Raw genomic sequence first — 15495 nt, 5'->3', positions numbered from 1 at the left:
GCAAAACAATTCCCTCTTGTCCTTTATGGGATAGTGTTGTTTTCCTTGCTTCCTTTGGAGCACACACTTTCAGTTTTTTCGCAGAATTTAACTGTCTGATCTTCAAAGGGATTTGGAGGGGGCCTTACTGGTTTTGATTCTTTTAGGAGGATATCTTATCCTACATCCTTGTTAATTCTTCTCCTTTATGTCAGTGCATTCCTCTTTATCACCAAAAAAATTGCAATAAAAGGACCAAGCAATCCTACTGTCCCACTTTGTCAAAAGAATCCAGATCCTACATAGAATTGCAAATTCACTCAATCACAGTAGGATCAAGCTAGGAATGCAAGTGCTCATATGATCCAATAACAAATTTATATTTTTTTCTCTTTTCTAATTTTCACAAACAAAAGACTTGGTATTTGTCCTATACCACTTGTACAAGAAAGAGATGACCTAAGTAATATTTCTTGTTTATTTTATATTGAGAAATCATCAACTGATAAATATATGTTTAGTTCTTTGCTGTTCAATAAATGTTTCAACTGAGGTTGAGAAATACACAAGCCCATTAGATGATAACAATGATGGTACACTAACCCATTCGATAATAATAGTGACTGTGTAATGATGAAGGCATGAAGACTTGATGAAGACATTGATGATAATCTCAATGAGTCACTGATGAAGAAAATTGTGGCTTTGATGAAGATATTAATGTTGAGGAGCTTGCTCTTTTCTTTTTTTCTTTTTTTTCAGCTGTTTGTTGACTGATCTGTGTTGAAATTTAGGTCCTTCCTTTTAGGCATTCTGCCAAGGGAGTACCAACCTAAGTACAAAAGCAAAAACAATACGAGTCAAAAACCAAAAAACTGAGTCCAAAAAACAAAATCTGGAGAAAAAATCCATATATTCCAAAGGGGGGGGTAATGCTTTAATTTCTAGATGTGCATCTCCAGCTGCTCAAAATATCCTTCCAAGTTCTATCTCTCCAAGTGCACCAAAGCAGGTTGGGTGGGATTAGTTTCCAAATTGTTTTCTTATCTGCTGCTGCACCTCACTGTCCAGCACTGAAGCAGAGATTGAACTGTAGTAGCCACCACCCACTTCAACCCAAATCACTGCCAAATCAACACAAAATCTCCCTGGTCTTGTTCCAATGAAGTAAAAGGTGGTTTGCAACTTAGTTTTCATAATATACGAGTGCTCTACCATTTGGGCTACTTTAATAATGACTCTCTTAGTTTTCAACAGTTGCTAACCAAGTTTCTTGGTCAATATATTGAAATTTATGAAAATATAACACTTAAAAATGCATTTGTTATACTTTGTTCATGTGGTTGGTAGAATCTTACAATCCTTGATCAGATCCAGCACTGCAAACAGCCCTAGCAATCCTACGTAGGTTCCCAAGTTTAACAACCTTGGTCCTATTAATTCCTTCAAGCATTGCTTGTTAAATTCAAAAAGAATGACAAAAAGACGCAAGAATGATGACAATTTCTTCTCGTAAATGTAACATGTTGTTCATGTGGACCACTGTTTGCAGTGAACGCAAACCATGCAATATATATATATATATATATAGAAAAAAGGATCTACATTAAAACTAGCAAGGAGAAAAAAATAAAAATAAAGGAGAACAAGAAGTCCTCAATCATAAGAAGAGAGAGAAAAACCAGCATCATCTTAACAAAGCTACCCCATCTCAATAAACATTCTGAAACAAGGAGCCCTTAAAATAGCCAGCACTATAAGCCCAGAGAGAAGCCAAATACTGCACTCTATCCCAAAGAAGATCCTTTGTCATTCTCTTTTCAAATATAAATACAGTGTCTCTCCAGCCAAATTCCCAATTAAACAGCACAAAGAGCACAACTCCACACCTCCCCACATCCTCACCCTTCCCAAAACCAACAAAAGAAATACTCCAAATTTCTTCCACTGATTTAGGGCAACCCACACTTCACCAAGAACTCCAAATAATGTGTTCCACAAAACTCATGCAAATGAGGAGTCCAAAAACAAATGTAAGACATCTAAGAGCTACTCTTGCACATAAGACACATATCTGGAGACAAAGCTTTAGATGCCTCCTAGTGCAATAATTACTGAGGAATACTAAGAGTTATTGCTCCATTCATTGTCTTTATACACTCACCCTGTGATTGGGCCACATGGTCATTCTCATAAAGCATAATATGAGAAAACTTTAGGCAGTTTTGGTATTGGATTCTCAATCCTACATAATTTTTTTTCATAAAAATTTCATAACTTGTGGTTAAGGATTAAATTGGTAGGCCATTAAAAAAATGCCAAGAGCTAGGACAAGGTTAAATTTATCTTTAGGACAAGATACAATACATGGCTTCCCTTTGGTGAACATGTTTTTTGGATTTCCTACAAGATTGGCAAGCCTTATTACAAGCTTTTGTTTTTTTCTTCCTTTTCGCTTTTCTTTATGTACATTCTTACACGTTCCAATGACACCCTTTTCTTTGTCTATCCAAAATAAAAAACCAGATAAACAATTCCCAGTTTCTTTCTTCCGTTAGAGAATCAGGCAAAAGCTAGAAAATGAGAAATAAATAATTAATAATGAAAAAACAGAACCAAAGTTTCCTAATCGCAGCTAAATAATCCAATGAAGTACATTTCCTAGCATTTTGGAACTTCATTTCTTCCTTTCAACACCTAAAATCTATCCGACCATGCATTTGAGAGCAAGTATATCACTTCAAAAAAGCTAAACAAAGCATTTTTTAATAAATTCTGAGCCCGTACCTTCCTGCCCTATACACGTAAGCTCCTCGACTGCCTTTCCCCCAACTTCCTCCATTTCCAGTACTATGAGCCCTAGTCCTAAGGTACAACTTTGCTGATTCCAATCCGCATCGCATCAGCGCAGCATCCTCGCTCCCCAGCTCAATCACCACCGCATTATGCCTCATTAGTGACCCCGACAACGCCTCCACCGCCCTGACATAGGGGCCGGATGGAGCCCCATCATATGGCACAATATCCGAAAAACGAACTCTCGATAACAACGTCCAAGCGTGGTCGCCTGAGAGATGTGCCGCCGCGAGCGGCATCACCGCCCCAACAACATGATCGGAAGCCACCGGTGCCGGCAGCTGGCGGTGCAAAACCGATGTTGCAGTCGACGCTGGGACAACCGGGCCGAGAGAAAGCGGCGAAGGTAGCTGCGATTGGATGGGTGTTGAGGTAGGGGATCTAAGTAAGGAGGAAGAAGAGGGCGGATTGCCCGGCTGCGAAGCCACGACAGCAGAGGTCTGCTGCTGCTGCTGCATCATTATCGCTACCATCAATACGAATCATTCTGTAACGTCCGTGCGGTCGTATTGACTAAATGACGGTTCAGGCAAAGGGAATTACTAGGGTTTTGTGGGGAATAGAAACTGTTGAAGCCATGTATCATTTTTCAAGGATGGCTCAGGGAAGGAGCGAGGATTCAGTGGAAACAACAGATTGTTCAACTGAACTCGATGCAGGCCTGGAACGATTTGCTTTCATCAGAGGGGTTTAGGGTTTTGCGAGGTTTCATTCGCCGGAGAAGGAGAGAGCGAGGGAAGTAGGGAGAGAAAAGGACGGAAGTGAGGGGAGGTGTCGAGTGAGGGGGAACTCCATTTCGGTTTGCTTTTATTTTTGTTTCCGTTTCTGAAATGAGAACATGGCGCTGTGTTTATCACACTTCACATGTGTACGTGTGCCGCTTGCCTCGACCAGAGGATCCGTTTCCAAATAAGACAGCGTTTGGAAGACACCGTTCACCTATGATTCTTGTTCACCCAATTGACAACATGAAACTTATCATTTATTTAACTGTCCTTAAGTTTAGTTGAAGTAGTTGGTTTAGTAAGTTTTAATTAGGTTTGGGGTCTAAACAAAGAGTTAATAAATATGAATGCAACCAAAATAATTGAACAAAAAAGCTGCAAAGTCGAATTCAATTGAAGTTTTATCAAAATACAAACAATTACGGATGGCTAAAAAGACAATTTATGAACTTCAAATTACTCACTCTTACCAGAACTAACAATTGAACTTAGTTTGTAGAATATTTATTATTATTATGAATAAATTAATTATAATAAATTAATAACACTTAGTTATACAAAAATTTATGTTGATGTAATAAAGTAAATAATTACATGAAATTTTTTATGAGTTCACAAAAAAGAATAAAAAAAGAATAATTATTTTCAAATTTCATCCCTAAGAATGTATATTCCTTTTATATTACATGTTGATTAAAATAGTAAGAAACATAAAAGGAATAGCTACTACCTACATTCCCTAAATTTCCACTATATTTATATCTTATTTCAAGAAATAACGATTCTACAAATCAAAAATGAATTATTTTAACTCCTTTACTCATTTGATTGCACAATCTCCACTAAAATCACATTTAGACACATGTTGGCCTCCTAGTCGCCCACCTAGCATGTTCCTTTGAATTTTCAGTTTTATATTGCGTCATTTTCCTACCAATTCCTCTTTTTAAATCTTCAACAACTTAGTCGTCACATGTCATTTTCCTATTTTTCCTAAAAGAAAGTTTTGATATGACATCCTATGTGTGTGCCACTATAGTTAGAATCTAAGGCCAAATAGAAAATTACTCATAAACTTAATCGATTTTAAGAGCGTCCAACATTTTCAATCATGAATGCTACTCCTTCTAGTCCTTTAAAATTAACTCTTCATAGGCTATATAGTGCTCTTGACAACCACCCAAGGAAGTTACCATTAGTTGTATGTCCTAGTTGGCTAGAAAATTTTATTTGTTTGTCCTATTTATTATTAATAAAGACAGCTAATTATTCATACCATATAAATATTATATGTTTTACATGAATGAATCATAAGATTAAGTTGAGAAGACAGGTTCATAAGGATGTCAAGAATGTGAGACTTATATTTCTCAATACTTAGTTCTTACCTAGTTATAGGATTATGAACTGGGCATTAATGATTCAAAAATGTTGATCCAATTAGGCACCCAAGAGGGGGGTGAATTGGGCAATATTAAACTTCTACCTTTTTAAACAAATTATGCTTACTTTCTCTTGATAAAATGAATCAAATAAAGTATTCAATGAAAAATTCAACTTATCCAAACACTAAATTGGTTGACCAATAAAGGATGTGAGGATCACAATATTATTTACTCAATTATGATTATGGTTGATTAAGTATGATTAGTATGAATTATACAAACACAATATAGTCTACTCAATAATTAATATGGTTGAATAAAAATGATTAATATGATATTCAACCCCATAATCCAATCACTAAGTTGATTGATAAAGGATGCTTAAAATGAGATTCACAACCACACTCCTAATTAAGTTGATTGATCAAGGATAATCAATATATAGCACACAATAAAAATATAAAGTAAAAGCAAGATAAGAGTGATACATATATTTTATAGTGGTTGGTCACTAAACCTAAGTCCACTGGCCAAACCAATAAGTTTGGGCTTTTTATTAACACTTGTGGTATTACAAATTTAAGCACAATAGTCCTATGTTGTTGGACACCTACTGTAATGACCCAAAGAAGAATGGTATTTTAATAATAAAGAGTGAGGGAAATGGAAACGAAAACAGAATGAGGTAGCAGGCTTCGTCGATAAACGCGAAGCGTTCGTCGACGACATTGCACTTTGAATATTATAACTCGGAAGATTTGTACACAAGGCCTCGTCGACGAACATAGGGAGTTCGTCAATGAGTGCATAAGTAGGCCTCGTCGATGAAGCCACATCTCGTCAACGAGAAAATACCGAGAGGTGTTTTTGGGCCAATCTGAAATTCATTGACGAGGGAGGAAGTTTGTTAATGAAATTCCTCAAGGACTCGTCAACGAGATGACGTGTCTCGTCAACGAATCCAGGGCTATAAATAGTGAAAACTCGATTAAATTGCAAAAATTGGCGCAACAATTACTCTCTCTCTCTAAAATGCACCCTTCTCCTTCTCTCTTCAATCCCAACCTCATTTCACGCTGGATCAACGATCTGAAACCACCACGACGCTTTTGGCGAAATTCTCTGCAAGTCTGCCAAAGCAGATCGTTGGTGGAAGAGGTTTGAAAGTCGTCCCAAATTCAGGGTAAGGTATTTTGTTCAAAATATGCTTCCCCTACAGTTATAAGAAATGTTGTAGGCAAGAAAATATTGATGTTTTGTTCTGAGAAATGTTGTTTTCAAGGTATTAAGTGGAGAACCCTGCGGGTGTAGGGTTAGAGTTTAGTGAGAGGCTTTTAAGATTTAAGGTAAAGGAAATATGTTATGCTAAAAAATTTGAATATGTTAATAGAAATTTCACCAACATGTTTGTATACCAGTTAGTATGTAGTTTTTCAAAATATGTGTTCTTAAAGTATATGTGACCTGAGTAGATAATATTTGATGTAAAACTTTATACGGTTTTTCCAGTATATGAAGTTATACAGAACATACAGATATAGCCAGATATTCACAGGGATTATACAGACAGATATACGTATATATACAACTTTTATTCAAATAGTTTCATAAAAAAGACATATATACATATATATGTATACAGATGCTTACTCATATCAGTATGTTATGGTTTTATACAGATCAGTATATTACAGATGTTTATCCAGAATAGTATATTACAGTTTTATTCATATCAACATATATAGCATTTGCAGTATGTCATGCATCCTATTACCATAACATTTAGAGTATATAGATATATATTTTATAGACAAATATACAAAATAGCATCAAGATGCTACAGATACAAAATATAGAGATTACAGAATTTACAATACAGAAAGATAGCATTATGGTAATTTTGGAAACATGATGAAAATAGTAAAAGAGTATATATGTATATATATAGTATCAGATCCTTGAGGAAAGAATACAGACAAATACAGATAAAGAATACAGAGCACGGTACCGTTGCTAATACAGATAGAGTGCAACCACATATTTCAGATAGTGTGTGGGTACTGTCAAACTGTGCTCGGAGAGGATGCAACTCCCCAGTTCGCTAGGTTGAGGGAGCTAGTTTGACAAGGTAGCAGCCAGTCCCGCGCCTAGGAAAGTATACAGTTTGGTCGGGTTGAGGTAGTGTAGAGTATAGTGACTTACCTAGAGGGCCGACTAGATTAAGTCCTGCTTACGGGCCGCACAACCTTGTCATGAGGGATCAAATCATGACATATAGAGTTTCAAGGATAAAACATAGTTATGTATATGTATACAGTTTTACAACTTTTGTTATATATAATATAATATTAACAGTATGAATGATAGAAAGTTCATATGATACATATATTTTAAGCTAGTATACATGTGATATATGAATTTACAGATTTACCAGATCATGCAGTTTTACATACTATTATTATAGTTTTATGACTCGGTTGCCACACACTAGTAATAATATATTTCCATTTACTGAGCGTCGTCTCACCCTGTTACTTTATCATTTTTCAGGTGAGCCAGTTAGGCGAGCAGATCAGGCTCGCGGATAGGGAGTTTATTTGATTACCCTGGTTGTAGGGTAAGTTTTTGACAAAATTTTGTATTTTTGGATTAGATGATACTGGAGAAAATTATTTTGTATGACTATGGTCTGTATATACTAAATTCTAGTATTGTATAATATATATGATTATATGATTTATGTTTCCACTGCGTAGGTATGAATACTGTATACAGGATTACCCCGGTGCCTGCTAAGGCCCGAGTTTCATAGCAGAGGGTATCAGAACAGTTAATATATATATAATAGGGAAAAAAATGATGAAATGTTGATGATGATGTAAATTTTGAGGTCATTACAATTTGGTATCAGAGCTTAGGTTGTTAGGTTCTATAGACTTTAGAGTGCAGCGAGAAACAATACCAGAATATAGGAAAAGAATTTGAGGTTTTATTCTGTGATATGGATACAGGATTTTTGTGATGGTTTCTGTGTTTTTCCTTGGGTGACGATTTCAGGAAAGTCATAGTAAACTATCGACGAGTCGTGTGTTTAGGTTGCAGGATTGGATTTTGGGGTTAGGATTAAGAGGAATGGTTAATAGAGAATTTGAAGTTTTAGTTGAATAAGTTGGGTCTGTGATGACCCAAAAATATATACACGATTAAAGCATAATAATAATAATAATAATAATAATAATAATAATAATAATAATAATAATAATGGTCATTAAGTTACAGAAGTGCTTTCTGTAGGATCCTTGATTCCATATTTGATGCCTAAGAAAAACCTTGTCTTAGCGAGTGCTCAGAGACCATTGCGGCTCAGTCGCTCCCTAGAGGTCGGTCTCGTCAAAATGAAATTTCATAGAATAAACAGGATAGACATTGTTTGTACCTGTACATAAAATAATGTTTTGATAGACATAATTTGTAGAAATATGTGATAAAATAATAATAATAATAATAATAATAATAATAATAATAATAATAATATATGTATCCTATGCGAGGCCCACATAAGTCCCGAAGTCATGTGGAGTCCACATGAGTCCAAAAGTTGTGTAGGACTCATAAAATCGTATGAGGACTATTGGAGTTACGTAAGACCTACTTGGGTCTCGAAGTTGTGTGGGGCCCACATGAATTTTCAAAATTTGAATTTAATTTTTTTTTTAAAAAAAATATAACAAGGCATAAAAATAATAATAATAATAATAATAATAGTAATAGTAATAGTAATGATTTAAAAAAATTAATTAATTAATTAATTAATTAAGAATTAATTAAATGGGAGTGGCGGCAAGCGCTTCCACATGGCCTCCATCCCTATCTCATACCTAACCCATGCTTAACCCATCCCATGCCCATTCCTTAAGTTTAAAAATTTATAATTTCACCCATCTCCCCACACTTTTATAAATTCAATTTTCTTCCTCAAAATTTTCCTATAAATAGGAAGCTCTCAACATTCATTTTTTACAAAAAAAAAAAAATCCAAAAGAAGAGAAGGATTAGTGAGTGAAAGAATTAGTGGTGGAGGGAGAATTTTTGTTATAATTAAAATTCTCACTCACCCACTCTTTCCGATCTCATTTTTTTAAAAGATATTCATTGTGATCGTAGCACAAGGTTAAGTAAGAGGTAAGTAAATTTGATTATGTTAGATTTTTATTTAAAATTCATACCCGAGTTTATATGTAAGTAAATTTCGATTATGTTAGTTAGTTCCATAAAATTCTCTTGAGTTTAGTTTTATACATATTTAATTATACTAGTTTTATCTTTAATATGTTTGCATTTATTTTTTAGTTAAGAAATGTTCTAAAACCCTCAGGTATTTTACATCATTAATTTTTATTCAAGAAACTATTTTTCATGAAAATTTGAGTAAAGATTACATGAGTTGATTTTTTTTACGTTGCGTATTTCATGATAATATGAGTAAAAATGAGATGTTCATGATATTATTTTAATTGTACAAATTATATAATGTAAATATTTTTAAAACCCCTTATGACAAAGAAAGTTCAAAGTTACAGATGCTCAGTACCGCAACTTAAAATTTAAACGGATCAAAGTACACCCACACTGTTTACAGAGTGGTTTTATATGGTAATGGATTTCTCATGAGTGCACACCTGGATCGGACCAGGGTTTAATAGGGAAAATCTCACTTAATGATGATGTACGTTGATTTAGTTTGGCCGGCCAGCCAGTTAAGTTCAGTCTTCAGACTGCACAACCCAGACATGGGGGTAAACATGACTTACGATTAACAGGCTTAAGGATGATTTTTACAATATATGTATATACATATTTAATTATGAGTACAAAATTACTGATGATTTGAAGGTAAAATATAAGTTTATATGAATATGACTAAATAATTATTTAAAGGAAACGTATAAGAGAAAATATATATATGTATATGATTAAAAATTATAATTACAGTTTTCAAAATTAAAAATTTAATTTAACAGTTATAGTATACAATTATAAAATTTTATTCTTGTAGTTGATGACAAAAAATTTTATACATAAATTTTTAAATTTACATATATTTTAAAAGCATTTTTAAAGTTATAGTATTAAATATTTTTTTATGAAATTAAAATATTTTGAATGCTCATTTTGGCCACACACTAATAATAATTTTATTTACTTACTGAGCGTCGTCTCATCCCAATCATTATTTTACATTTCAAATCATTTTGAAGAGTGTACTAAAAATCTAGCGTAACAAGTGCATGGGCAGAAATAGAAAGAGTAGAGTAGAATAAAAATATAATATAATATAATTTAGAATATGTTTGTGTATTTTAGAATTTTAGAAGTTTGCATTTTAATAGTTGAAACATATATTTGTAATAAAGCTAATTAGTGCTCTGGTAATAAAAATGATTTAGATTTATTTGCATTCGCTAAAAAATTTATATGTAGGAACTTATTCGGGTTCGGGTCCTTACAATTGGTATCAGAGAATAGGATATGGGTTCTGCATACTCTAACATATAAATTTTACCAGAGCTTAGGCATAAATCATGATTTGGGTAGGATTTGGTAGTTTAGAATATTTATTTTAGTTTGTTCTACGTTAATAATAGATTTATTATTTTAAAATAACATTTGATCATTGTTTAATAATGGATCCTAAAGATAGTAACATTGAAGGAAATGAGATTAACGTGAAAGCTCCCAAGGACGGGTAACAATCTTATATTCTCTAAGAAAAATGATAGTATTATTGAAGACACGTTAATTAAGTTAAATATGTTATTTATGTTTGTTGAAACATGTACCCATATTAATGACTCATAATTAATTGCTAGATCATATGCATTAATAATTTAAAATTTTTCATATATATAAATATAATAATATAATAATATCCAAGATTTATTTATTTTCGCCGTTATTATTTTCACTAAAAATATAAGAAGTAACACATTAGACCCTATTAGGTTTAGAGGTGCTACACATACAAATAAATATGAATAAACGGTTTATTCTAAAATCTGAATTTACTCAAAAAATTTTGCATGTACAAGTTGGATATGAATATGTATTTTTACGTTGCATATTCAGTTCTTATCAAAATATTCAAGCTTAATTTAGGAATATATATTTTGATGAAATCTTTAATTTTAATTTTGTACTAGTTTATAAGGAATTAAATACAATTTTAATGTTACTATATTATATTTAAATTCAAAAAAAAAAAATCTCTTAGCATGTGCAAGCTAAATATGAATATATATATATATATATATATATATATATATATATACACACATCACATATTCAATTCTCATCAAGTATCCAAGTTTGATTTAGGAGTAAATATTTTGACGGAATCTTTAATTTTTATTTTGTATAAATTTATAAAAGTAAATACAACTAAAATTTTACTATATTATAAAAAAAATTTCCATTAATGAAAACAATATTAAAATTAACTAATCTTCTTCAAATAACTAACCAATGTCAAATCATCGATCGATCAAACATACCCAATATATATTTGATCAAACACCCCCCTCCTTCTCTATTCGATCCTGGCCTCGTTTCACGCCCGATTGACGATCTGAAGCCACCACGACGCTCTTGGCGAAGTTCTCTGCAAGTCTGCCGAAGCAGATCGTTGGTGGAAGAGGTTTGAAAGTCGTCCCAAATTCAGGGTAAGGTGTTTTGTTCAAAATATGCTTTCACTATAGCTATAAGAAATATTGTAGGCAAGAAAATACTGATGTTTTGTTATGAGGGATGTTGTTTTCAAGGTATTAAGTAGAGAACCCTGCGGGTGTAGGGCTCAAGTTCAGTGAGAGGCTTTTAGATTTAAGGTAAGAGAAATATGCTATGCTAGGAAATTTGAATATGTTGATAGAAATTTCACAAACATGCATGTATACAAGTTATTATGTAGTTTTTCAGAATATGTGTTCTTAAAGTATGTGTGGCCTGAGTAGATAATATTTGATGTAGAACTTTATACAGTTTTTCCAGTATATGAAGTTATACAGAACATACAGATATAGCTAGATATTCACAGGGATTATACAGACAGATATACGTACATATACAACTTTTAGTCAAATAGTTTCATAAAACGGATATATATATATATATATGTATACAAATGTTTACTCAGATCAGTATGTTATGGTTTTATACGGATCAGTACATTACAGATGTTTATCCAAAATAGTATATTATAGTTTTACTCAGATCAGCATATATAGCATTTGCAGTATGCCATGTTTCCTATTACCATAGCATTCAGAGAATATAGACAGAGTATATAGATATATATATTTTATAGACAGATATACAGAGATAGCATCAAGATGCTACAGATACAGAATATAGAGACAGAATTTACAGTACAAAAAGATAGCGTTATGGTAATTTTGAAAACATGATGAAAATTGTAAAAGAGTATATATGTATATATATAGTATCAGATCCCTGAGGAATGAATACAGACAAATATAGATAAAGAATACAGAGCACGATACCGTTGCTAATACAGATAGAGTGCAACCAAATATCTCAGATAGTGTGTGGGTACAGTCAAATTGTGCTCGGAGAGGATGCAGCTCCCCAGTTCGCTAGGTTGAGGGGGCTAGTTTGACAAGGTAGTAGCCAGTCCCGCGCCTAGGAGAGTATGCAATTTGGCCGAACTGAGGTAGTGTAGAGAGTATAGTGACTTACCTGGAGGGCCGACCAAGTTAAGTCCCGCCTACGGGTCGCACAACCTTGTCATGAGGGGTCAAATCATGACATATAGAGTTCTAGGGATAAAACACAATTATGTATATGTATACAATTTTACAGCTTTTGTTGTATATAGTATGATTTTAGCAGTATGAAAGATAGAAAGTTCAGATGATACATATATTTTAAGCTAGTGTACATGTGATATATGAGTTTTATAGATTTACCAGATTATGCAGTTTTGCATATTATTATTATAGTTTTACGACTCAGTCGTTACACACTAGTAATAACATATTTTCACTTACTGAGCGTCATCTCACCCCATTACTTTATCATTTTTCAGGTGAGCCAGCTAGGCGAGCAAATTAGGCTCGCGGATAGGGAGTTTATTTGATTACCCTAGTTGTATGGTAAATTTTTGACAGAGTTTTGTATTTTTGGGTTAGATGATACTGGAGGGAATTATTTTATATGACTATGGTCTGTATATACTGGATTTTGGTCTTGTATAGTATATATAGTTATATGATTTATGTTTTCGCTGCATAGGTATGAATACTGTATATAGGATTACCCCGGTGCCTGCTAAGGCGGGTTTTATAGCAGAGGGTATTAGAATAGTTAATATTTATATAATAGGGAAGAAAATGATGAAATGTTGTTGATGATGTAAATTTTGAGGTCGTTACACCTACCAACAATCTTTGTCGTAATACTAGGGGCAACAAAGTCGTATGGTGTCAACATAGCCTCAGCGTAGCCCTTGGCCAATGTCAATGTGGTAGCACTCTAGGAAACATATCCCAAGTGGGATTACACCCAACAACACACAATGTACACTCTAGGAGACAAGTCCTAACGAAGATTACACCTAAAAGAATAATAACAAAATAACACACATCTAAAGTGTTTTTGTAGTTCACACTCACAGTATGACTATTCAAAATATAAGTCTAAAGAGCCTTCGTGAAGGACTCAACCTATTAGGTATAATATGACAATAATCTCGTAGAATATTCCTATTTCATTTATTGGTCAAGTTCCCTACTTGCTTCTTCTTGATTCTATAGTTAATGCATGATCAAGGTTGAGGATCATCGCACATCTAGTGATTGTTGCTATGATACCCAAAGAAGGAAACTTTTAGCATTATTGATCTTTCTTGATTCTAAAATTTGGAGTTTTGAACATTAAAGCTTTGGCATGGAGGATTAACAATCTATCTAAGATATCAATAAATGAAATAGGAAATAATTCAAAACATATTACCTTAGCAAATTGATTTAATGCACATTGATCTAGACGACAAATTATAGTGCATTTATAAATTCATATATGAAATAGTACGTGAAAGCATCTGTCTATGAGTCTCTAAAAAGTCTGTAAGAGAGTCTATTAAAGAGTTTTTCTATGAGTTTTTGACAAAATCTTTTTGTAAGTCTGTTTGTGAGTTTGTGAATGTTGAACACATTCATCATCAATCACTTAGTTAAACATCAAAACCTAACATTCCCTCTCCTTGTTTTGATTGAAGATAGAACATTATATGTGTGTGCTCCCTTTACTATGTGCCTAGCTCCCCCTACCATATGCTAGAGAAAAGCATAAACAATTTAGTAAGTATTCAATCACAAAATCATGAATATATATATATGCAATAAAACAGTTAGTTACCAAGTGCTGCACACAATTAGTCAAAGATTTTAAGGTGTTGTATTCAAGTGCAGAAGATGAAGTGAAAAGGTTGTGTGTAGGAGTTGGTTATGTGAGACTTGGGAGTATGAGGTCATCCTTGTTATGTTCTTTGGATTTTCATTGATATGAGGGTGTGCTCATTGTACTTTTTGATTATGATTGTCATGAATGACATCTCCAAATAAAACAAGGAAAATTAAGAAAATTTTACACAAATAATGTCCATAAGGCAAAAATGCATAGCTTCTTTCTTTAGCAGCTAACATGTGATAAAGCATAAAGATGGGAAGATTAATGGGTTTCTTTTCAAAATAGCCCACATAAAAAGTAGATCAAAGTTGTAGACCAAGGTCATGAATACAACTTGGGGCAAGAGGTGGTTGCCAATAATTTGGTAGATGATTCTCTTCTCATATGAGAGAAGATTGTCATCATTGTTGGGTTTAGATGAACCAAAAACAATCTTCAGGGCTTTCTTTTTCTTAAGTGTATCTATAGAGTCAATGTCAGCTAAGGTTAGGTTAAATACATGAGCTAGATGTTATGCCTTAATATCCATATGTATAATGAGCACATAGGATCTTAGTATAGGCTTATCAAAAGGTTTATTTTTGTTCCAAGTTGGAACAAAAATAAAGACAAAATTTGCCAAAACAAGACTAGCGAAACGACATAGTTTCCACCCTTGGGCCTAAAAAACTTCAGGAAATATAAATCCTTTACTAGCAAAATGTTCAAAATGTATGACATAAGGCAAGAATATTTTCTTGTAAATAAATAAAGAGAAGAACATGCTCTTATCAGTCAGAGTAGTGAATTAGTTGGCATCGTATTGGGATTCAAAAGCATTTGTCCACATAGACACGATTTGTAAAATCTTATGAGAGAAAATTTTCTTCTCAAGTGGGATTTGCAGTTGTAGGGGATGGGGGGTTACCAAGAGATTGTGTAGGAAACGATGATGGAGGAGGATGGAGGGTAGTGGAGGTGCTTATTTCAAGCTAGGGTTTGTGTGCTCTATTCATTAGAAAATTTTGCAAGTTCATCTTCCCTTGACTTTTGTGTGCATGAGCGAATCCTCGAACCATAGGTTTTGT

The 15495-nt window shown here is 33.4% G+C and overlaps 1 protein-coding gene across 3 annotated transcripts in view; it reads right to left on the bottom strand.

Moving 5' to 3' along the window:
- LOC131154055 (uncharacterized) overlaps positions 1-3668 on the bottom strand; it is a 78213-nt gene extending 74545 nt beyond the window's left edge. Inside the window, exon 1 of one of the 3 annotated variants that reach the window (XM_058106548.1) lies at positions 2767-3668. In XM_058106548.1, coding sequence (XP_057962531.1) covers positions 2767-3308 — 542 coding nt within the window. In that variant the 5' untranslated portion in view covers positions 3309-3668. The remainder of the gene's footprint in view (positions 1-2766) is intronic. The other 2 variants (XM_058106547.1, XM_058106549.1) reach the window with 2 other exon arrangements.
- Between the last annotated feature and the right edge of the window lie 11827 nt (positions 3669-15495).

The sequence above is a fragment of the Malania oleifera genome, chromosome 4 (assembly GCF_029873635.1).
Source record: "Malania oleifera isolate guangnan ecotype guangnan chromosome 4, ASM2987363v1, whole genome shotgun sequence".
Classification (NCBI taxonomy): domain Eukaryota; kingdom Viridiplantae; phylum Streptophyta; class Magnoliopsida; order Santalales; family Ximeniaceae; genus Malania; species Malania oleifera.
Note: the sequence above shows the minus strand (reverse complement) of the source record. Positions and strands in the feature narration are given on the sequence as shown.